A 21758-nucleotide genomic window follows, 5' to 3' on the forward strand; every position below is an offset into this window, starting at 1 on the left:
AGCTTTGGAGACGTAGGCATCAAGGAGAAGCTTTGGGGACACCGAGGAACGTACCTCATCAACGGTCCTCCTTCTGCCTTCTGGCTTCTGGACTTCGGCTAAGGGAAGGTCATATCCGCAGTGGCTTCAAGAACGGCGGTAAAGAACCCCGTTATTACGCTCATCGAACCGCGTGAATCCCGTCAGAGAGTTCTCTACACAGAGGGGGAATGTCTAGAAATGAGAACGTCCATCAGTAGATGGTTGCCGATGATCGCCCGTGTACTTACCGTTGTCATTGGCGATACAGTTCTATCTATATCTAACACATAACGTCAATACTTATTATACAAATCATGATGGCAAGTCCTGCTGTAAACTACAATTGACAGAACAGAAACAGAACGGAAAGCGGCGAAGATTGCAAATTCCAGATATCTAACAGCATATGGCTGAACGCAATCTCAAATGTGCGAATGCGAAATGCGGCGCGAAAGGCGCGGTGAAAAAGAGGCACGGTCAGCGTAACTCATCAGGAGAGATCGAAGCCCGCGTTGGAGGTGATGGACTTCAGGAGTTTCTCTCGAAGCACGGCTTCATTTTGATACAATGGTAGCTATGAAACCGACATGACGTTAGACATAAAACCCACCCAAGCGGAAAGCAGGGCGCACCTTCAGAAGATTGACGCATGTGCTCGCAGTCGGAAGGCGTGTCTGATCTGAGCCAGCGTCCCGAATAGAGAAATTCGGAAGCAATTCCTTGAAACCGCTATGTTCCATTCACGTTCAAGGGAGGTGAACGATCAAAAGTCAGTTACCTCATAGCAAAGCGGATCGGAACGCCGCTTACAGCAGGGGTGGACGACTACAGCTTGATACGAATCTCAATAGCGCTCGTCGCTGCTCGTGATCAAATGACTCCACCACCTGCACGTGTACGTTAGTACAGCGTTTGAGGGAACAGCCTAAAAGAATAATTGACATACGTTCCAAAACGCCATGATAGTAGGATGCTTCTCATCGTACAAGCCGCCGTACACGGTGTGAGCACGCAAGTCCTCTATATCAATGGCAGAGTTAACCCCTCCGAGGAGAATCTGAAACTCTTGCTGGTTGAACATGCTGCAAAAGGAACGAGGTTAGCTAAAAGCTTGCCAAAACAGCATGATTCACGAAGACGCATGAACGCCCAACGCGCACGACGCACCGAAGCCACTTAGGGTCTATCATATCCGAAAGGCCTTCAAAAAACGCCTCGCTCTGGAGCTTGATCTGCTTGCTGAGGCGGTAATGCGAAATTAGGTATATGTATTGGAGGCGGTTCTCCCTCGTCACAGGCGTGTTGCTTCCATTTGGTATCAGATCGATTGATTTAGTCGTGCCAAATTCTATATGGAATGAATATGAATTCGTGACAGCCGACGTGGGAGGCGGCGGGAGAGGTACACACCCTCAATGGCGACCGTGAAGTTCAGCGACAGATCCTCCGGATTCCCCTCGTAATGTTTGAGGAACGTCAACCCGTTGTAGAGATCTGGGTCCAGAGACGCCAGATCGTCGAGATAGCTCTGCTTGCCGAGCCACTAATCGCACAAACGGAACATCGCTCGTCAGCACTCCGCACGCATCCCATTTACTCCACCACGAAGGGGTGCATACCTTGGCCAGGAAGAACCCCGCAAAGCCCACATCCACGAGTATACCCTGGTACAGCGCCTTGCCCAATATCCGTCCTACAAATCGATACCAGTTGAGGCTATGCGCTAGTAGCATGCACGGCAAACATTAGACTTCGGACGTTCTTCTTTTTGAAACCGCCACTTACGTTCGGTAGCGTAAGCGTGGGGATTTGGATACAGCTCGTTCTTTTTAGTCGCCAGCCACAGCCCACGATCCGTATCGAAAACTTCCTTACAGAGGCTCGTGAAGAACTCCTTGAACACTCCGCCCCCGTCGATTCCAGCCCTGTATACACACAACAGCAAGGGCAAGGTCAGCTCGCGCGAGCAAAGGGAGGGGCACGACGGCGGGGATTAGCAATGAATTCCTCGGGGACTCACTCTTCCTGGCCGAACTGATCTACGAAGGTAATCTCTATCGGGCCCTTCAGATCCACACCGGCCAATTTGTCAAATCCGTCCTGCGCGACGCTCGAACGGCGAATATGCACCCGCGTCCGATGGCTCATTCCCTGGAAAGAATACCGATCAGGCGTCCCCCGCGCAATCGCGTCGTTCTGGATGAATCTGCGGAAGATAGACACGCGGACGGGGAACGGGATCGCGAAGGGGATGTTGTTGAGGATCCCCAGCCGTGGCGACAGATATGCGAGCTGGCGCGCAGAGAGACTATGCGTCGGACGAACCCTCGTGCCGGATACCACAACCTCGGCGTTACTGTCCGACGTGAGCTCCTTCTCCTCAAATATCGCCGCCTCAACAAACGACTGCACGTCGAAATTCGAGGTCACCAACCAGTGGTCCTGGGGAGTAAACGGTTTGCGGGAACTGCACGCGTGGAAAAGGTCAGCAGCAGTAACATGTAATCAAATTGTGGATGGTACTTACTCTCGTGCATGAATAGCGACCAAGCACTTCGTTATAATGTCTCTGACGCCCTCCCAGTTCAACCGGATGCCAGCACGGGCCAGGACAGGGCCGCTGGACAGTTCACCAGGTGTGCGCCAATATAGCGTAAATGCAATATTCATCAGCTGCCTGCTAAAAGTGGTCAGATCATCTAACGAGAGGGGATTGCGTTCGATAGAGCGTTCTGTCGATGAAGGCGCGGCAGTCGAAAAAAACTCGTCGTCACCCATCGTAGTCAGCGCCTGGTTGTACAGGTATGTCAGGAACAGTAAGTATGTCCACGAAGGGGCGTTCGCCGTGTCTGAGGCAAGTTGTTATTAGCAACATAGGCAGCGAGAACACAGGCACTATTACCTGCGAGCGTATTCATCTCGGTATCTTTCCCAAGTGCCGAACTCCTCACATAAACTCGGTATATCTCCCGCACCAGCCCTCCGCCGTTGTTGACTTGCACCGCGCGTAGCACATCGTCTTTACGTGCCGGAGATATAGTAGCGAGCGATAGCAGGAACTTGACCAGTGCTGTGCGCGACTGCAATGCCGACGTCAAGGATTGTATGTGCGCGGTCGAAAATAGCACATCGAGGCGTTTAGTCGTACGGGGATCCAGCGGCGGAAGAGTCACGACGTCGCCCTCCGCGTGCGCCTCCATATCAGAGTCGTACTCCTCGACCCCGGGGTGCCGTGCATCCAGAGCATTGATGGGAAGCGCGTTGAGCAGCGCAGTAACCAGCCCTGCATACGCCTCGAGCGCCGCCTTCGGGAGCTTCGAGTACCGGGGAGACGTGAACGTGACCAGGTTCGCAACGAGGTGCACCCGGTCTTCGTGCGCCACCTGCGGTACGCGGTCCTCGACCAGGTTCAGAGTGGAGAACGGCAAGTGGCCCGCGAGATGGGTGAGTGATGCAATGGGAATCCGGTTCGGAAGCAGTGGGATGACGAGGATGCGCGACAGAAGGGCTTCGAGTGCGAATGAGTAAGCGGGATCGGAGGTGGCCAGGATGGAGAAGGGTTGCGTAGCGAGCACGACTAGATATGGGAGAGACTGGGATGTTTTGGCCTCGGGTATCGGCTAGTAGAGTGGGTCAGTCAGTATGGCTACGTGGTGGGATCGAGGAGCACTCACGATGGCAAATATTGCCTGCGAAATTAAGGAATAATAACCGTGATCTAGGGTGTATCGCGTGATGGCCGCACACGCGTCTGTGGCTTCGCTGCCGAACGTGGGGCGGTACCAGCTCGGGGAGAAGATGGAGGTAAGGACTCGAAGATGCACAACTGAGCGATTGAGTCTGCGCGGTTCACAGTAAGTGCCACGGATAACCGGCAGGCTATCGAGCTACGCACCGAGGCGAATTTGCGACCGATTTGAGGAGTAGCAGCGTTATCTGCCGCATCAAGATTAGCCAGCTCGTTTGGTGTTGATGAGGTGCCGCCGCCGATCTAAATGCAAGGGCTCCGTCTGAGAGCTAGTCAGGTTGATATGGGGTACAGAACGGAGTGGCACGCACCCTGACTGACTGCAGTCGACCAAGACTCCAGCGCTGTCTCATCGCAGGTCAAAGCCAAGCACCGCAAGCCCGTGATCGAGAACATATCCTGGGCGAACAGCTCCTGCATCCTCGCTCTCACGAGCCTGGCTTCCCTCTGGCCGCGCCACCATGCTTGAATACGAGTCGCCTGCTCTTGCTTTCGCCGAAGCGCCTCGCGTTCTAATCTTCGAGCTTTGGCTTGATCCAGGATGATGGCATGGCTCTGTGCGCTCGATGCGCCGCCCAGATTGATCTTTCTGCGTCGTTCATCGGCAAACATTGTGGAAGGAGGGCGAGTTGTCGAAATCGAGTATACGAATGCGTAATACGGCGACCAGTTCGCACGATCACAATCGATTTCCACTTTGAGACCCTCCTGTTTCCCCTGACGGCAGGGAGGAAAGAGAAAGGGGAAAGCCGAAGGGTTGCGAAGAAAGAAGAAAGTAAATAAAGAGCCGGTGAGAGAGAGAGTGTGTGTGTGGGGGGGGGGGCGTTGGAGACATGGGAGATGCTTGAGCTATAGACATATGCGACACTTTCTAAGATGCATCGTTGTTTGCCCCATCTTTGAAGATGTACACTGCAAGATCTGGACCTAACGATGTGTCATGTTACAAGCCAACGCGCAAAGTCCTCAACGTCTCTGTTGTTAGTTCCCCTTAATGCCCTCTTGACTACTTTACAGAGTTACGGGTTAGATCGTACCGCGTGACCTCAGTACGGTTGAGCGGTGTCGCGAGGACAAGGTGCCAGAGTACTGCCTATTGATCCTTCGGAGTGTTCGGTGTACAAGTCCAAGTACGGATCGCTACGTCATGAGGTGTCCTGGCGGCGCCGAGATCGTGATGAACCGCCACGTCTTCCTTTGACGTCTTCCTTTTTGTCTCTCTTGTGTTCCTCCAAGCGCCAGACGTTGAGCTATCATCCCACCCAAGTCGTTCGCTACTGGGGACACTTGACGTCGTCAAATCTGATGTAACGAAGCCGAGCCTCTCGCCAGTGTGATACCTTGGGCGCATACATGTACCTTCAGGTCCGTCATGTTCCATGATGAAGCCGAGGACGCGCAAAAGACGCGTCCCGTCAAGAATAGGTCATAGCCGCTAAGCGCACAGGTCCTGACACTGTGCCATATATCACAGTTCTTGTCAAGGCCACCGCAGCACACGAGGAAGAGTCTCAGCATGATGGTGTTACAGGTACAAGAAAAGGAGGGGATAGGCTAGAAAGGGGTGCGTGACAGAGCTACGGTTCGATCATGATCGGCTTGTGACCGTTACGCGTTTTCAACTCAATTTGACAATTTCAGCCAAGTTTGCGATCCCAAATGTCCGAAAGTCCCCCGAATCAACGACCAGTGTGTATGAACCCGGCGAGAACGCCTCTCTCCTTTCCCGTTGAGCCTTCTAGCTTCCTATCCGAATCTGTGTCCCCCGTGTTGTCCAGAACCCGGACCTCTAGCGGGACTCTTGCTTGCAAGTCCAAAGGCTCAAGCTCAGCGCTCAAGCAGCCCTCAAGTTCGACCCAAATGAGCAGAAATTTAGACCGGAGATTACGTGGGCTCCAAAAGAAATCACTCCGGTACCCAATCGTTTTAGCTCCATTCACACCATCACTTTTCCATACTAGAATCCACTAGTCTTTTGCAGGAGAGTACAACACCTCAAACACTTTTCCAATGACCACGAGCGTGCAAATACCTTCCATCGTTGAAGATCATAATTCTGCGGCCTACCGCGCCGCCCGAGAATTCGTTCACCGAGCCCACGCACGCAAGACGGTCACCCCACGACTGGTTTCGATGCCATTCTCCCCTAGCGCAAGGCTCTAGTTCAATACCCGCTGTCTTGAAATCCCCGGGCCCCATTCGCGTGTGGTACTAGCAGGTACTTTGGGTAGGGCACGATGATTGAGATTTGACGGCCTTCTCTCCTGCCTCCTCTCTATGCCCTTCATACTGACGCTCCTGTGCATATTCGCACTGAGCGCGTTCATACCCCATGCGCTCGCTGCGTCGGCGCTCAAGCACAAGGGCAAGAAGTTCCTCCTCATCGTCCTCGGCATCGTCGCTGGTGAGTTCCGGATCCCCGGCGTACCACATGAATGAATAGGCGTATCGAACGTTTGGATAGGAGCGATAGCGGCTTTGTGCCTGTTGTGTGTTTGCTGCTGTCTTTGGTGCAGTAGACGGATGAAGAAATCAGAGGAGGAGAACGAGAATCCGCCGCCGCCAACGACAGTGCCAGCCAACTGGGCTTAACACTGCCGCACTCATGATAAATATATGTGAGCCACCGTGTTGTCTTATTTCCGTGGCACTGCTTACCCCTCGCTCAAACATAGAATACTTGATTTTCATTCACATTTTCGAAGTCCAATACATGCGATTGTTATACTCGGTATCACAGTTTCCGTTTCCCAATATTTCGGACAATGGACTTATGCTCCAAATCGCAAACATCCCTTGTATAATGAGTGTCGAGTGGCTATTGTGGGGGTTGGGCGATAAGGAAAACCCCAGTTCACCAAATCCCCCTACTCTGTTCCCTCGCTCTTGAGCTGTACATCAGGCGTACTTACTAGTCACTGGCGTAGTTACCTGGGCTCACCAGCGCTAAAGTCATTTCCTTAATTGTCACTCTCACGATGTGCATCATCCACCCACTGTCGTCTCAATTCACAATTCACCTCCAATCGCACTTCCCTACCACATGACTGCAGGATTCCTGGCCGTCTTGTCTGAGCCCGGGTCCCAGGTCTCCCTGGACGAGTTCCACGGTTCGTCCTTCCGTATCGAGCACACGAAGCCGTCTGCCTACTTCCACCCCCCGCAGATTGGTACAACAACGAACACATCCCGCTCCGGCTCAACAACCTGCCCGCCTTCCTTACCGGCGCGCGATACCGCGCATCGGATGCCCGCACGCCGTCCTGGATCGCGCTCTACGACATCGCCAGCACCTCCGCGTTCGGCGACGAGGCGTACACGCGCCTGCGCTCGCATCGCAGTCCGAGGGAAGCCGCTCTGATCAAGCGCCTGGAGCTGCTCGACCGCAGAACCCTCGCCGCGTGCGCGTACTTGGATTCGGGGGAGAACTGGGAGAAGACGACGTCGCTGCGATGCGGCAATCCAACACCGGTCTTGATCACCCATGGGCTTGAGGTCAGTGGTGCTGCTAGCGGCGATGAGGGTGCGGTGGAGGCGTGGTGGAAGGGGTGCCTCGATATCATGGCGACGACGGATGGGTGGGTGCGATCACGGGTCTTCGAGTGCATCGATAGCGGGAAGGTGGGGACGCGGATCGATGAGGGCCGCGAAAGTCAAGACGTTCCCCGCTACTTCGTCGTGCATGGTGAGTTTCGTTCCCCAAATCATTTCCTCGAGTTATGGTACTCAGCATCATCGCCCTCGCGTGGTAGAATACACGGGAACGGCGGCCTTTACAAGACATCCGTCTCCGGGCGTCGAGGTCGTGGAACATCGCGAGTGGGAGCTGTATCGAGCATATCCTTGCCTTGCACAAAGAAATCTACCCGAAGACCAGGCAAATCAGTAGATACACGTCCCATATATAATCGTTCATGATCGAAATGGTACTCACATCTGATGAAAAAATGTCAATGAGCGCGTGTGAGTTGTCCCCTTCCACCGTGACTGACCCCTATCGACTGTGTCGCGTTCGCCAGCGAAGAAAATGGCCATCTTATTTGCAGCATGACCTTCATCCCCATTCATGGGACCTTGCGGACCTCGCCTTATGTCGAGTATAGCCGCAGTGAAGAAGGGCAATCAGGACGCCACAACTTCACTTTTTTCTCGTCGTGCTAAGTTGCCAGGCGTCGCACGTGTCCGTGATGTAGGCGCTTGTGGGCGTAAAACATACGGCGAACACTCCGAACGTCAGCGCAACGCAATGCTGCACTATCGATACGATGTCCCGGCCAATGTCCAGCCTCTTCATGAGGTCCATATCTTCCCTGAAGTCGCGCCAAGTTGTCTCTCAACCCCTTCGACTGCGCGTATTTCGCTCCATGTCTACGATACTCCTCGCACCAGAAGAGCCCATTGTCACGACGAACCAGCATTTCTCTGTCGATGCTGACGGCAAGAAGGTCGTCGACCTCTCCTTTCAGTCAGAAGGGATAGGCTTGCCCGCTGAGAAGGGTTACGGCTGGGCGCAACTCGAGTTTGGCGAAAAGATTGGGTATGACCAACGATACACGATCGCTCGCAAGTTAGGTTGGGGGAAGAACTCTAGTACTTGGCTTGCGTGGAACGAAGTGTGAGCAAGACCAATGAGTTCCTCTATCTTCGCGTATATTGAAGCCATTAATAGACTCAATAAATACGTGGCCGTCAAGGTACTGACTGGCCACGCGACAGACCTGCACGAGCGCAAGATGGCATGGGAGGAAGAGGCGCTCAAACGGCTGACATTCCCCTCGGAATCAGATAATTGCGTTCACATATTGGAATACTTCACGATGAAAGGACGCGGCTCAGCAGGTTCTCACCTTTGCTTCACCATGCCTCTCTACGGAGGCGACGTCAGGTCCCTCATCCAGTCTCGGACCTCCCCCTTCCCCCTTCCGCTAGTTAAACGTATCCTCCTACACCTTCTCCGTGGAATTGCTTTCGCACACGAACGTGGGATCGTCCATACGGACCTCAAATTTGATAATGTCTTATTTACAACGCCTGCCACGACCAGCGATATCGAGAAATGGATCCAGGAAGACCCGCCACGGAGAAATCCCCCAGAGCTTTCAAGTGACGGCGTGCTCCGATCTGCGGTATCCCAGCCAATGAAACTACCGTCTGAGGAGGAGGCGCTGCGCGCTACCTACGTCCTTGCAGATTTTGGTTGCGGTGAGCCACTACGCACTCCTTTGTATTCTCATGAGACTGATCTCAAGTTGAGCTCTCCCTTCTAAACACCACGCCAATTGTACCATCACTCCCATCCTTCTGAGAGCACCGGAAGTCCTCCTAGGCGGGGAATGGGACACACCAGCTGACATGTGGTCGTTTGGTTGTCTGGTAGCTGCCATCCCATTGTCATCTTGTGCAACGTGCTAAATCTTGACTTAGGCCTACGAGCTCATCACCAACGAAGTTCTATTTCGGTATAGAACCCTCGAGATATTTGACCTAACGGAAGACGAGAATTTGTTGTATCAAATGATGATCTTTTCGTGCGAGGTATTTCACTCGACTCAACTTAATGTCTGTCCGCTAGCGGGCGAGTACTTCAACCCCGATTGTAGGTGTAACTTGCTATACCCTACCGGAACGTCTCCTAACCTCCGTGTATGTGTAGGTCAGCTGAAGAAGGCGCCACCTCTGGGGATACAGCCCATCCATGACCTGATCTCCCAACACAAGGTTATGCCAGATGCCGAACTTCGCGTTGCCGGGAACTTCATTCAACGTTGTTTATGCCTGAAGCCCGAGGATCGTGCTACAGCCGAGGATCTCCTTGAGGATGAGTGGCTGCAGGGCATTGAATAGACGTCCTGCTTCGTGGCGTAGGTGCATCTTACGATCGGAATATTGCACTACCGTCAATCATGTCTAGCGAATTCCCAAGTTGAATATAAAATCCTCACTCGCTACTCGTTGCGTAGGAGCGTCTCATTGAAAGGGCATTAACCTCTCCGCTCTCTGTGGGTCCCTTGTCGGATCTTTTGCACCGGATGCTGGGTTGAGAATGAACGTCAAACACTCACTGTACTCACATAGCTGTGGCACGATTGGCGTTCAAAACCTCCCCTGTTCTCTTCGGAACCACGTCAGTAATTAATACATTCATCACACCCATACCCCCATTAATACAATGAACTACAAATATATAGCTAAAGCCGACTCTCAAGAATAGACGAATGTGATACTCCACTTCCTACACGTTCAATTTCTTCCTATGATTGCTCGGTAAGTAGCTATTGGGTCCTCTATACGAGAAATATCTTACGCTCTGCACTCAGCTTCAGTGATAATAGCATAGTCGTCCTCGATCCTCCAAATTGCGTTATTTGCCGCTATGTCTTCGGGAACATGGAGGACATCCCAGAACGACTTGTCCGACTTGCGGTAGAAGTACATTTGGCGTCCGTCTTTGTCAAAGAAGCGTACAGTCAGGTGCTTGAACGAATCTCTTTCCGAGCTAGTGTGAAAGCCGCCCCTGGTTGTATCGGAGTCATTAACATTTTTGTTTGTATAAACCGGAACCCACGTACCGTATCTCTGTCTTCATTGCCCCTGCTTTGTCGGCTCCACAGACTCTGGCGTACTTGAAGGTGGTATTCAAGGCTGCTTTACGGATCTCTGGCTGCTTCGAGTAAGTCTTCTCGTCGTCCCATACTGCTGTGGAATGGAGGCTGATTTGATCTTCATAGTGATTACTTGGCTAAGTGAGCTGCCCCGCCTGATTGCGATGTTGCGTAAGTTGAACGTTGTAGAGATGAGAGCTGGGGTTATCGTAGAGGAGGTTTCGGTGTTTCTCAAGGCCGGTTGTTACTGACATAGCGACTATAAAGCGACACTGTAGGGTTGGCACCCTGTTTGAGCCCGGATTCACCGTATATTGTACGTATCTCATCGTTTCGCTTACTACTTGTTTCAGTCCGTCATCAGCTGCGGCTGCACTCCTTCTTAGGTATTATCTTAGTTACTTACACACGCAGAACTGGTGTGTTTACTTACATATACTACCAGTATATATAGTACCTACTTGCTTACCTATGAATACAACAAGTTTCCCCCTCAGTTGCGTTGTGAAGTCGAGTCCAGCAGTCGCACGCTGTCTGGTTCGCGTTCCATCTCCGTTCCGTTCGTCACGTGGCGTTCGGATCGCGTTCATTCGTTCCTTCTTACTTCGTCTTTTGGTGGGAACACACCATTCCCAGTCCTCGCATTCACGACACGAGTATCCCTTCGCACGTACAACACCTTTATACTTAGGACCGTGAAACGCCTCTTCGCATCATCTGCACGCCTCCGCCTCCTCTGCTACTGCATTCAAGTTAATCCTGGTGGCCTCATCCAAGTACGTCTGAAAACTGCGCGAAAATCGATTCACCTCCCACAGCCGAAGCAAAAGCAGACAGCTTACTCTGCTACGTGTGGCGATTTACACAGTAACTAGTTCTTTGTCACGCTCGGGCATTATTTATGACCTTGATAATGAGCGGTTCGTCATAAAGACTCATTTTATTCTGTAATTCAGCAGCGCGGCTCTATCTCACAATCCGTTGAACTAGTTTACAATGACTTTGATAGCCTGACAGTCCATAATCGCTTATCCATATAGATAAATAACCACTTTTTACTTGGTGATTCGCCAGGTCTGTAGCAAACACTTACAACTAGGTACGCCACGCACGCCACGGTGGACCCACATGGCCACACTAAAGCTACGAACTTACGCACACGTGATTCAGCGCAATCATCATATATTCCCGCTCCATAACGCCAGGCTTCTAAGTTCGGATTTGATGCGATTGACGACAATCCTTGGTACCCTTACTAGACGATCCCTTCGACTCCACGCATTCCGCTACATGTCCACGACCACGACCACGGCAGCAAGGAGCGAGGAGCGCACAACGAACCAACATTTCTCCCTTGATGCTGACGGTAAGGAGGTCGTCGACCTCTCATTTCAATCAGAAGGGCTTGGATTGCCCGCTGAAAAGGGTTACGGCTGGGCTCAGCTCGAATTTAGCGAAAAGATTGGCTACGATTTACGCTACACCATCACTCGGAAGCTAGGTTGGGGGAAGAACTCCAGCACTTGGCTTGCGTGGAACGAAGTGTGAGCAAGACCTAATGAATTCCTCTATCTTCGCGTACATTGAAGCCATTAATAGACTCAACAAATACGTGGCCGTCAAGGTACTGACTGGCCACGCGACAGACCTGCACGAGCGCAAGATGGCATGGGAGGAACAGGCACTCAAACGGCTTACATTCCCCTCTGTATCAGAGAATTGCGTTCACATTTTAGAGTACTTCACGATGAAAGGCCGCGGCTCAGCAGGTTCTCACCTCTGCTTCACAATGCCTCTCTACGGGGGCGACGTCAGGTCTCTCATCCAGTCTCGGACCTCCCCCTTCCCCCTTCCGCTAGTTAAACGTATCCTCCTACACCTTCTCCGTGGAATCGCGTTCGCACACGAACGTGGGATCGTCCATACGGACCTCAAATTCGACAATGTCTTATTTACAACGCCTGCTACGACTGAAGACATCGAGAAATGGATCCAGGAAGACCCGCCGCGCCGAAACCCCCCAGAACTTTCCAGCGATGGCGTAGTCAAATCTGCAGTATCGCAACCGATGAAACTACCCTCTGAAGAGGAGGCGCTGCGCGCTACATATGTCCTTGCAGACTTTGGCTGTGGTAAGCCGCAGACGCCATCTATGCCATCATGACCCTCAATGCAAGTCCAGCTCTCCCTTCCAAACGGCATGCTCATTGTAACATCACACCTGTCCTTTTGAGAGCACCCGAAGTCCTCCTGGGTGGGGAGTGGGATACACCGGCCGACATATGGTCTTTCGGATGTTTGGTGATTCGTATCCCCCGTCATCAGTGATCTTACTTGCTGAATCATCTGCTAGGCGTACGAACTTATCACCAACGAAACTCTCTTCCAGTATAGAACCTACGATGACTTCGGCTTGACGGAGACTGAGAACCTGCTATATCAAATGATGTTCCACGCGTGCGAAGAATTTGAACCGACTCAACTCAGTATATGCCCTTTAGCCGGGGAGTACTTCAACAGCAACTGTCGGTGTGGTCTCTTTGATCGTCTTCGGTATACGTCAACGGTTTTGATCCAGGTGAACTGAAGAAGGAGCCGACTCTTGGGCGTTGGCCCATACAAGAGCTCATCGCTGAACACAAAATATTGTCTGATGAAGAATGTTTCGCTGCGGGGGCTTTCGTTCAACGCTGCCTGCGCTTGAACCCCGAAGATCGTGCTACGGCCAAGGACCTTCTTGAGGATAAGTGGATTCGAGGCATAGAGTAAACTCGTTGAATTGCGGCGTAGGTCAATATGAATCTCAGACCGCTTCAATATCGATACTCAAGGATAGCATTGGCGCGGCCACTAACACTACTCAATACTCATGTATAACAAAATGACAAAAATCACCAATTACCACTCTTCTTTCGCTGCGTGGGATGGTCAGCGCAATTATCATTGAGGGGGGCCTCTTGTTACTCCGATTTCCGAAGTCTCGTCCTATCTTCAACTGTGTCTTGAGATAGCCATCCTAATTCGAAATATCCCCCTCGCACGGAACTATCATGTTCACCCCGGCTGCAATAAGACACTTATTGCCGCTCAAGCAACCTCGCACATCTCGCTTTATGGCTACTGTAGCAACCACTTGGAAGCCGAATCAGAATGTTACCGACGACAAGTGCCTCTCTTGCTGTGTAAAACTCGTAGTTTTGCTTTCAACGCCGTGGCCTAGCTCACCTCCAAGTTGTGGTGTCGAGACTCACCGTTTACTACGTGTTCGAGATTCATCTCTCTACCTCGGTGACAATCCAACCCGTTGCTAAAGCGAGCGTCTAGATTCATCTGCAGACATTCATAGGTGAACGAATGCGATATGTCCTCTGTTGTTGTTGGTAGAAGGTTGCCAAGTCGAGTCTCACAAGCGCCCAAGTCACAGGTGTGACTCTCGCCACGCGTCTTCCTCTCCATTATCCATATCAGCGACTCTCATCGGTTTTGATGTTCCCTGGGGACCAATAATTCACTTATGGTGAGATCTATAGGTTCGTCTTCTATGCTTAGCGCCAACTTCTCCTGATATTCTCATTTCTTTAGTGTTCGCAAGTTGTTTCAATATTGCCCGGGATTCGCTTCTGTCCCATGCAGTATGAGCATGCTGGTTGCTGTAAATACTGGAGCTTGGACGAATACTCGTGGAAATACATAATCGAATCAGCGTTAGGCTTGGTGAACTCAATCCCTGGAGCTCTGGACCTGAAGTTGGTGCCTTCGTGAGTGTTTATTCCGGCCAATGGTTCGTATCGTTAACGGCTAACTAGGTGTGGTAGGTCTCGTTAAGGTGTCAATATCACGCTTTTCAGTGCTGCGCAACTTGAGGCGTGTCACCCGACGTGTCCCCTGGCGAACGCGTAAAAAAGGCTGATAGCAGATGTAGTATTCTGAAAGGATCGCTGGGCTCAGTTGGTGTTGGCTGCGACGTTAGATGTTAGGCCGATAGGGTTGTTAGCATCCTCCGTATCATTATTTTGCGACTCAGACTCAGGAATTCGAGCCCCCACGTGCAGCCTCAATTGCGTCTGCATCTCTCTTCCTTCCTTCCTACGCGCTACAGTGTATGCTCCGTGAGTACCCCCCACTGTCAAGGATACCGTTCGGGTAACTAACAGAGGGTGAAACAGTGGGTCATTCTACTGCCCCTCGTCAAAATCTTCCAGCACGCCTGTCAGCTCCTCGGGGCAAACGAATGATGTCGTGTACACGTCCATGTGCATGCATGATGCTCGGCATGGCTTTGTCGAATTGCTCAGATGTTGCGTCGAGATAGGTCCGCACCGTGCTGACTCCTGAGTTCGCATCATGATGTCTGATCTCTCAGACTCATCATATGTTGCGTGTAAGTAAGTGACCTGTCGATTCTAGAGCCTAGGGTCCTGATTATCTTTGCGACACTAAGTAGATGATATCCACCGCATCATGGCGTATCGAACGGAACCAGTCAAAGATTGTACCTCTCATAGTTCAAACGTTCATTGCCCAACGATGATTGAATCACTGAATCCTCAAATGCCGAGATGCTGAATGCTAGGAACTGCTGCCGCCACGTCCATGCGCTTGATCGCTCGGCAGTCGCCCCGGTCTTTCCTTCGTGGATAAGTAAACGTTTCGGTTGTTCGGTTGTTCTGGTCGATTATCCCAACTCCATCATCACATCGTCATGTTGATTGATATCGCCGCCACCACTTGGAACTACGGCTACTCCATGTCGATCCCACTCGCGGTTATACGAATAAGTTTCGTCGTCGCGAAGCAAGACGCTATGCCGACGAATCCTCCGATGGTATTGGAAAGCCATCAAAGGCACGAGGTACAACTCATGTATGCCATTATCTTTACCTGATGTGGGTCGACTTTTCCTGCTTGATCGCTTGCTGATACTTGATGCTGCTCGAAGATCTCTACCGTCAACGGCAACCATCTGAGTGTGCATCGCTGCTGCGACTTCTGAGGGCTCCCCGTCCAAGGAATCCTGAGTCGATGGTCGCCAATACGGCAATGATATTGATTACCCAGAGGAGACTAGAGGGGGCCAGATGATCTGTAGGCTGCAGTTCCTCGTTTTCCTTGTTTCAGTCTCTCTGATGTCTACTTTTGCGTTGCCTACCACTCAGCCGTATACTCGTCATGCCACACTGTACTACACCATATGGTCGCGCAATCTTTGATATAAATACGACGCTCCGAATCCAAATATCCTCATCCCCTCCATTCCTCTTCACTTCACTTCTTCTCCTACTCTTTTATTTACATACTTCCTTCTTTTGAGCCAGGTTGCTCTCCGCCTTCGCGACTTCATTTTCTTCGTAAATACACCTTTGTCCCGTTAACTCAGCACCTTCCCCTCTCGTTCTTCTCTTCTTCATCGCCACCCCTTACTTTCATTTTAATCTTCAAGTGTTCCTCATTCAACATGGTCTACATCAACTTCAACGCATTCTTCGCCCTGTCCGCGTTGGCTTCCCTCGTTTCTGCTGCGCCTGTGCACATGCAGAAGCGCATCGCCCAATCTATCGCTGAATCGACTGCTCAGTGGGAGCAGGCTTGTGTACGTTTCCTCCCCATATATCGATGCCTGCATCTCACTCAACGTCATCGTAACAGCTGAAAGCCGGGGGCGCCGGCAAATGCAACCCCATCTCCCAAACAGCCTTCACCTCGCTCTTGGCAGCAGGCGGCAACTGCGACCAGCAGAACGCCGCCGACTCGATGGTCGATCTCGCCAAATCGCTGAACAACGACCCCGAGATGATCAGGCTCGCGCAGCTGTTCGTCCAGCAGCCAAGGAACGCGGTCAGTACCTTTACTCAATCTCACTCTCATTCGTTCTAGTTCTAAGCCGAAGCCGTTGTGTGCAGCCCGACTCGCTGCAAGTGCCCTACTGCCAGCAGGCTCCCAAGAACGCGGAGCTTACGGGGCTCTTCCACTGCCAGTTCGCTGGCTCTGACTTCACCAAATTCAGCGGCAACCAGACCGGGAATCTCCCGCTCGGCTTGTCTGCTGTGAACCCCCCTGGCTCGTGCCCTGCGAAGGAGGACGGCCCGGTCCCGGATGGTATCCAGCTCAACACGTTGGTCAAAGACCCTGGTGTTGGCGCAGCTAACGCCGGTGCCGGTGCGAAGGCAGGCGGTGCTGCTGATGATGTCGCTAACGCACCCGATGTGCGTCTCGCTGGGCAAGGTCAAGGCACTGCACCCCCTCCACCACCAGCCGCTGCTCCACCAGCCGCTGCGGCCCCGGCTGCCAACGCCAAATCATTCACCCTAGCAAACGGCCAGGACGCCATTGCCCTCAACGCAAAATTCGCTGGCCTCACCGCCACGTCTCCCTGTAACGACGGCGAGCAAGCTTGCGTCAACGGGCAATTCGGACAGTGTGTCGGTGGCAAGTTTGCGCTGACTGGGTGTGCTGGAGGGACTCAGTGCTTCGCGCTGCCACTCGTGAACTCAAGGGGAACTGTAAGTCCGCCGTGATTCCAGGGAGACGCAATGCTGATCTCTATTGCAGTCGATTACGTGCTCCACCGCGGCAGACGCTCAAGCTCGTATTGCTGCCACCGGCGCTGCATAAGTGCCTCCACGAGCCCCCTCCCTTTCCCCTTTCGACCTTGGATAATGAATACTTGATATGATTACCCCCTAATGAAACAAAATTGCCTAGATATGATGGATGGAGAATATGTCGGTGTGCAGTAGGGAAGGGAGGTTTGATATGACGAAGTAGCATGGCTCGTACCGTACTCCACAGCTTGCCGTGAAGTACTACTACCGTTAAATACTAGGAAGTAGGAAGTAGATGTGTAATCAGGTGGAGTAGTATACACAATGGAGCATGGTCATATAACGCGGATTGCAAAATCTGAGTACTTCTAGCCAGCTGAGAACACCCGTTTATCGAGACTAGCTACTGCCTACAGCCATAGTTGCAAAAACCACAACTAAGAGGCGCTATCCCAACTGTCCAAGTTAGTAATCGTGAGCGTGACAGTAGAGTTTGGTCCAAGGAGCGTATACTGTGTTGGGACGCGTTGAAAGAAGATGACAAAGGGAGATGGGCTCACACACGTTGGCACGCTAAATGGGTCGGTGCCGTTGACCGGAGAAAGAGCATACATTCAAGCTGCTCGGACCTTGGAGCATACCAAAATACAATCGTCTTCTACGTAAAGCAACTCCCTTTAGCAACGAGACGAACTAGCTCAGCGCCTTGCGGAGACGCTCAAGCTGAGATCATCTGGATATCGACCTCCTGGCAGGTCGGCAGCGAATAGTGTGCGTGGTTGGCTACGGGGGACCATACGAGGTCCTTTCGCCCGCCAACAGTCGTATTGGGACAAAGGGCCCACAGTGACTGGCCCCCCACTGTCAAGAGATCCGGTCCGCCTGCGGGATCAGCCTATTCGATTCCAAACCCCAAACCCCAGACATCAGCCCATCGCCCCATACCCATACGAAGAACGAAGCACGAAAGACATACCGCCGAACAGTATCCCGTGAACGCCGGAGGCGGGAACTGGGTGGACACGAACAGGGGCGATTCGCCGGTGACGAGAGACACAGAGACGGGTGCGGGGAACGGGGCCGAGCCGATGGGGAATATCGCGCCGTTCTGGAGGTTGTAGAAGAGCCACCTGCTAGAGCCGCCTGCTGAGAAGATGCCCCAGCCGATGTGAGGGATTGTGAGGGCGTCAATCATACGGATGGGGATCGTCGGCGATCCCGATGCGGGAGGAGTCCTGAATACTGCGAGGGGGTTGAATCGGGGAACGTTCGACGATGTGCACGCCTGGGCTGCGCGGCGAGATAGCTACGGAAATGAATTGAGCAAGGACGCATTTTTTTTGGATTATGATAGACTTACATTGGGAGACGCGACGTTGGAGTCGACAAGGAAGGCGAGAACAGCAAGAGCAATGAATTTGAGGGCGAACATTGAAAGACCGTAAAGTGCTGCCTTGCATCTACCCAACGAGGGGTTAAATACCAGATGGCCCCCAGTTCGGCACGGCCAGAACCAGGCTCGAACGCCTTTCAGCCATCATTCATGCCAAAAAGCGGACTGCCTGAGAAGTCAAGGAACGGTCAAGGAACGAAAATCAATAAAGACTGGCGAAGTTGCGAAGACGGCTGCTGGTGCCCGGTGCATCTCCGAATGTTTACTCCGAGGGGAGAGGCGTTGTGGTGGAAGAAGTTTATGTCTTTTATGTAGTGGGATTGCGTAGCCCGCGTAGGAGCGCTACCTGTGTTACCGTGTGCATTCTTCAAGGCTTCTGCATAGAGACGACACAACGAGTTCGCGATTGCGACCACTGATCCGTTGTATGCAGTAATCGGTCTGTGGCGCACATAAAGCAACCATTGCGCCCATGGACAAAGTTCGATTGTCGAAGCCGTCGATGATAAAGATCTAGCTTCTCGGAACCTATCGCGATGCTGCTACATTTAGGGTTGAAAACGATATCGAGAATGGGTAACGCACGAGAAGGAATGCACGGATGGATCTTGAGCATGACTCTTGGTTACGAGACCGAAATGAAATGGAGGCTTTCGTTTGTACGTTCTTGTTTTAGGCGCTGGTACAGGCACACTTTCGAGGCCACTCATTGGCTAACCCCGGTTTATTCGGGTCTTGATTGGTTGCTTCGTTATTTGTCTCTATTTTTCCAAAAAAAATGTCCCCGTCTCCTCATTGGCTTGAAATATTGCTCTCGTTACGTAAAAATGAGAGCGCCTCGCATTTATATTATTGTTTTGGCGCCGCATCGTAACTGTTGGCCGCTCTTTTGACAAACCCCTTCGACTGCGATCCACGACCTTGTCGAGTCTCATGTTCGTACTTGTTTGATCAACACAAATAAATACACTACCGTACACTTCAATCAATTTTTATTCCGCTCGGACGACTGGCTCTACCGACTGGTGTGAGCTTACACCTTCAGGTGCTTGAAGCTGCTTGTCACACCTCCCTCCACGCCTTCCATCTCTTCGCTTGTCTTGGTGGTGTGGATCCGCTTGCGGTGGTGCGCAATGTCCGGAGAAACTGACGTCGAGGTGAGGCATCTGATGTGCTGCTGCTGATGTTTGTTCCGCGCAATCAGAGTCAAGCCTCTGAGTATGACCAACATTTGACATCTCTCAACCTCCTTCGAGCCTTTGCGCTGGTAGTTTCCGGGTGTAACGTCTGCCTAATTCTAGGGCGTCACTTTACTTCCTTATTCGGTACTACACCCTATCCCCCTTTTTCTCCTAATCTTTGCTCATATTTGGACCACCCGTATTTCCTATAAGTACCCAGCTTGTATGTAGATATGGGGCAGAGTTCCCTTGAATAACCACAGTTTACACCTGTCACCTCGAGGACTAACTCTACTCCCTCTCCATCTCATACTTGCTCCGTGTAGCGCTACCGTGAGAAATCCCGCTAGCGTTACATATTTTTGACAGAACCAAACCTCTCAACGTCGTCTTAACCGTCAACAAACTACATCTCAATTCCCCGCCACTTGGTCCCCTCAGATTGGCCCTCTGAGAATCCTCCGGCACCCGACTCAAAATTCTAGTCTTTTGATTGGAACCTATACTCGATACTTGAAACAATGTCAAGATACCCTCTGCGCAACAGGACCGCCAGCCAGGCTGCGCCTAGCAATGGCGAGTCCGAACTTTCCTCCCCGCATGCTGACCCCATTTCTCTAGAACCATCTCCGACCCTTGGAGCCTCTACCCTGAACAACAAGCGATCATACGCTGATGTTGCTGGGGCACGCATACCAGCCGCAAATCAGAGTGCAGCTGATGCTTCACGTGTTGGCAACAATGTTGCCGACGGTGGAATGAGTCATGACGACGCCGCTAATCCTGATGCAGGAATAGCAAGAAACATTGAACCTCAGGATGAGGTCAATGAGCCAGACAACGGTGGACAGTGGATCCCCGTTGGTAGAGGACGCCGTCGCCATAGTGCGCCTTCGATAGATAGACTAAGACCCGGTGTTAGTCCAATATCCTCCAACAATACAATTGATTTGGCATATGAAAACCTAATAAACTCCCAGAGGGAAATCCTGGAACGTCGTGAGCGCCTGCTAAGATCGAGCGACCCTGATGTTCCTGAACAAAGAATCGAGCTGAATATCGAACCTTCTGGTGATAAAGGCAAATACCCCGATCCTCGCAACTGGGGAGATGTTGATTTCGACGGAGAAAACCTGGACCCAGAAGCCCAAGCTGAAGCGTTGAAGCTGTATAATTTACTTCTGAAACGAAATAAGAATAAAAAGTTATTCCAAGAACCTGAGGCTTTAACCCGGAACAACCAAACTAACCCACCTGCCGTTGATCCGGATGTTGTATTGCTGAAACAGCGAATGGCGGAACTAGAGAATGAAAATAATCAGTTACGACGGCTCACTCGTTCATCACGCACCCCGGTCACCGAAGGAATTCGCGATCACATCGAGAAATCTACCAAAAAGGCAAAACAGAAATCAGTTGAGCCGAGAATCTCTCGAAAATCAAATTACTTGCCCAGCCAGCAGATTCCCGCTGGAAGTTTCGTTGGAAAGGCTTTGAAAAGTCTAGCGGATCGCAAACACCACCGGCCTGAGGACCCTGATGACAGTAGCGAGTCTTCCAGCACCAGCGCGTCATCCTCTAATGGATCATCTGACTCCTCGCGGAACGCTCAACGAAAAAAGCGCTCCAAGAAAAAACGACACGCTAAGAAAAAGGGAAAATCTCTGTTGAAACCGGTTCCCCCCAAACGATACAACGGGGAAGCTAACCTGACACTCGTATACCGGTTTATGACCGAAAGCATTGCCTATCTTGAACAGGGGGAAGTAGACGAAGAATATTGGATCCGAACGATCACATCGTTCCTAGAAGGAGCAGCGTATGATTTCTACGCCCAACAAGTGTCCCTGAACATGTCTGAATGGACGATTGATGAATTCTTTGAAGGATTAATTGATGCCTGCTTTCCTGCCGATCTCCTTGAACAGACCAGACAGGAAATTGATTCCTTTTCTCAGGGCACCCGTTCTGTTAAGGACTACGCCGCAATCCTAAAACAAAAATTCGAAATTGTGGGGACAATTGGCGAGCAGGAACGCGTTGTTAAATTGTGGAGTGGCATGAAAGCCTATATTCGTGCCGAACTTTACCGGGAAAAGCTGAACCCAAACGTGTCCAGCTGGGTAGATGTGGTCGCGGCAGCCGAAATGCTGGAAATGGTAGAAAGCGTTCGATATGGATGCCATAACCGTAAAACCCCTGGACAAACAGGAGAAACAGGGGACAAACCTGACAACAAGCACCAATCACAAAAAGGCAATAGGTCTACCC

The 21758-nt window shown here is 51.7% G+C and overlaps 7 protein-coding genes across 7 annotated transcripts; 4 read left to right on the top strand and 3 right to left on the bottom strand.

The window, feature by feature from the left end:
* Positions 1 to 511: 511 nt before the first annotated feature.
* Positions 512 to 4381, bottom strand: PC9H_011192 (uncharacterized protein; the record flags this gene model as incomplete). The annotated part of the gene is made up of 14 exons (XM_036780677.1): positions 512 to 595; positions 654 to 750; positions 832 to 908; positions 968 to 1103; positions 1189 to 1369; positions 1432 to 1564; positions 1641 to 1744; positions 1807 to 1946; positions 2042 to 2488; positions 2549 to 2870; positions 2924 to 3641; positions 3696 to 3861; positions 3917 to 4031; positions 4081 to 4381. 14 exons carry the CDS (start codon positions 4379 to 4381, stop codon positions 512 to 514), a joined length of 3021 nt encoding a protein of 1006 aa, XP_036628060.1.
* A 1665-nt stretch (positions 4382 to 6046) lies between these two features.
* Positions 6047 to 7658, top strand: PC9H_011193 (uncharacterized protein; the record flags this gene model as incomplete). The annotated part of the gene is made up of 4 exons (XM_036780678.1): positions 6047 to 6173; positions 6823 to 6879; positions 6936 to 7454; positions 7522 to 7658. The coding sequence occupies 4 exons, from the start codon at positions 6047 to 6049 to the stop codon at positions 7656 to 7658; spliced, it is 840 nt and encodes a 279-aa protein (XP_036628061.1).
* A 475-nt stretch (positions 7659 to 8133) lies between these two features.
* On the top strand, positions 8134 to 9613 carry PC9H_011194 (uncharacterized protein; the record flags this gene model as incomplete). Its single annotated transcript, XM_036780679.1, has 6 exons — positions 8134 to 8384; positions 8439 to 8608; positions 8699 to 8971; positions 9024 to 9142; positions 9194 to 9365; positions 9423 to 9613. The coding sequence occupies 6 exons, from the start codon at positions 8134 to 8136 to the stop codon at positions 9611 to 9613; spliced, it is 1176 nt and encodes a 391-aa protein (XP_036628062.1).
* Positions 9614 to 10069: 456 nt separating this feature from the next.
* On the bottom strand, positions 10070 to 10625 carry PC9H_011195 (uncharacterized protein; the record flags this gene model as incomplete). Its single annotated transcript, XM_036780680.1, has 3 exons — positions 10070 to 10283; positions 10339 to 10508; positions 10554 to 10625. 3 exons carry the CDS (start codon positions 10623 to 10625, stop codon positions 10070 to 10072), a joined length of 456 nt encoding a protein of 151 aa, XP_036628063.1.
* A 1036-nt stretch (positions 10626 to 11661) lies between these two features.
* PC9H_011196 (uncharacterized protein) lies at positions 11662 to 13140 on the top strand (the record flags this gene model as incomplete). Its single annotated transcript, XM_036780681.1, has 5 exons — positions 11662 to 11915; positions 11971 to 12503; positions 12554 to 12672; positions 12725 to 12896; positions 12950 to 13140. The coding sequence occupies 5 exons, from the start codon at positions 11662 to 11664 to the stop codon at positions 13138 to 13140; spliced, it is 1269 nt and encodes a 422-aa protein (XP_036628064.1).
* A 2686-nt stretch (positions 13141 to 15826) lies between these two features.
* On the top strand, positions 15827 to 16983 carry PC9H_011197 (uncharacterized protein; the record flags this gene model as incomplete). Its single annotated transcript, XM_036780682.1, has 4 exons — positions 15827 to 15961; positions 16018 to 16206; positions 16272 to 16871; positions 16921 to 16983. 4 exons carry the CDS (start codon positions 15827 to 15829, stop codon positions 16981 to 16983), a joined length of 987 nt encoding a protein of 328 aa, XP_036628065.1.
* Positions 16984 to 17631: 648 nt separating this feature from the next.
* PC9H_011198 (uncharacterized protein) lies at positions 17632 to 18345 on the bottom strand (the record flags this gene model as incomplete). The annotated part of the gene is made up of 3 exons (XM_036780683.1): positions 17632 to 17808; positions 17890 to 18219; positions 18274 to 18345. 3 exons carry the CDS (start codon positions 18343 to 18345, stop codon positions 17632 to 17634), a joined length of 579 nt encoding a protein of 192 aa, XP_036628066.1.
* Between the last annotated feature and the right edge of the window lie 3413 nt (positions 18346 to 21758).

Source organism: Pleurotus ostreatus (assembly GCF_014466165.1).
Source record: "Pleurotus ostreatus strain PC9 chromosome Unknown scaffold_8, whole genome shotgun sequence".
Lineage (NCBI taxonomy): Eukaryota > Fungi > Basidiomycota > Agaricomycetes > Agaricales > Pleurotaceae > Pleurotus > Pleurotus ostreatus.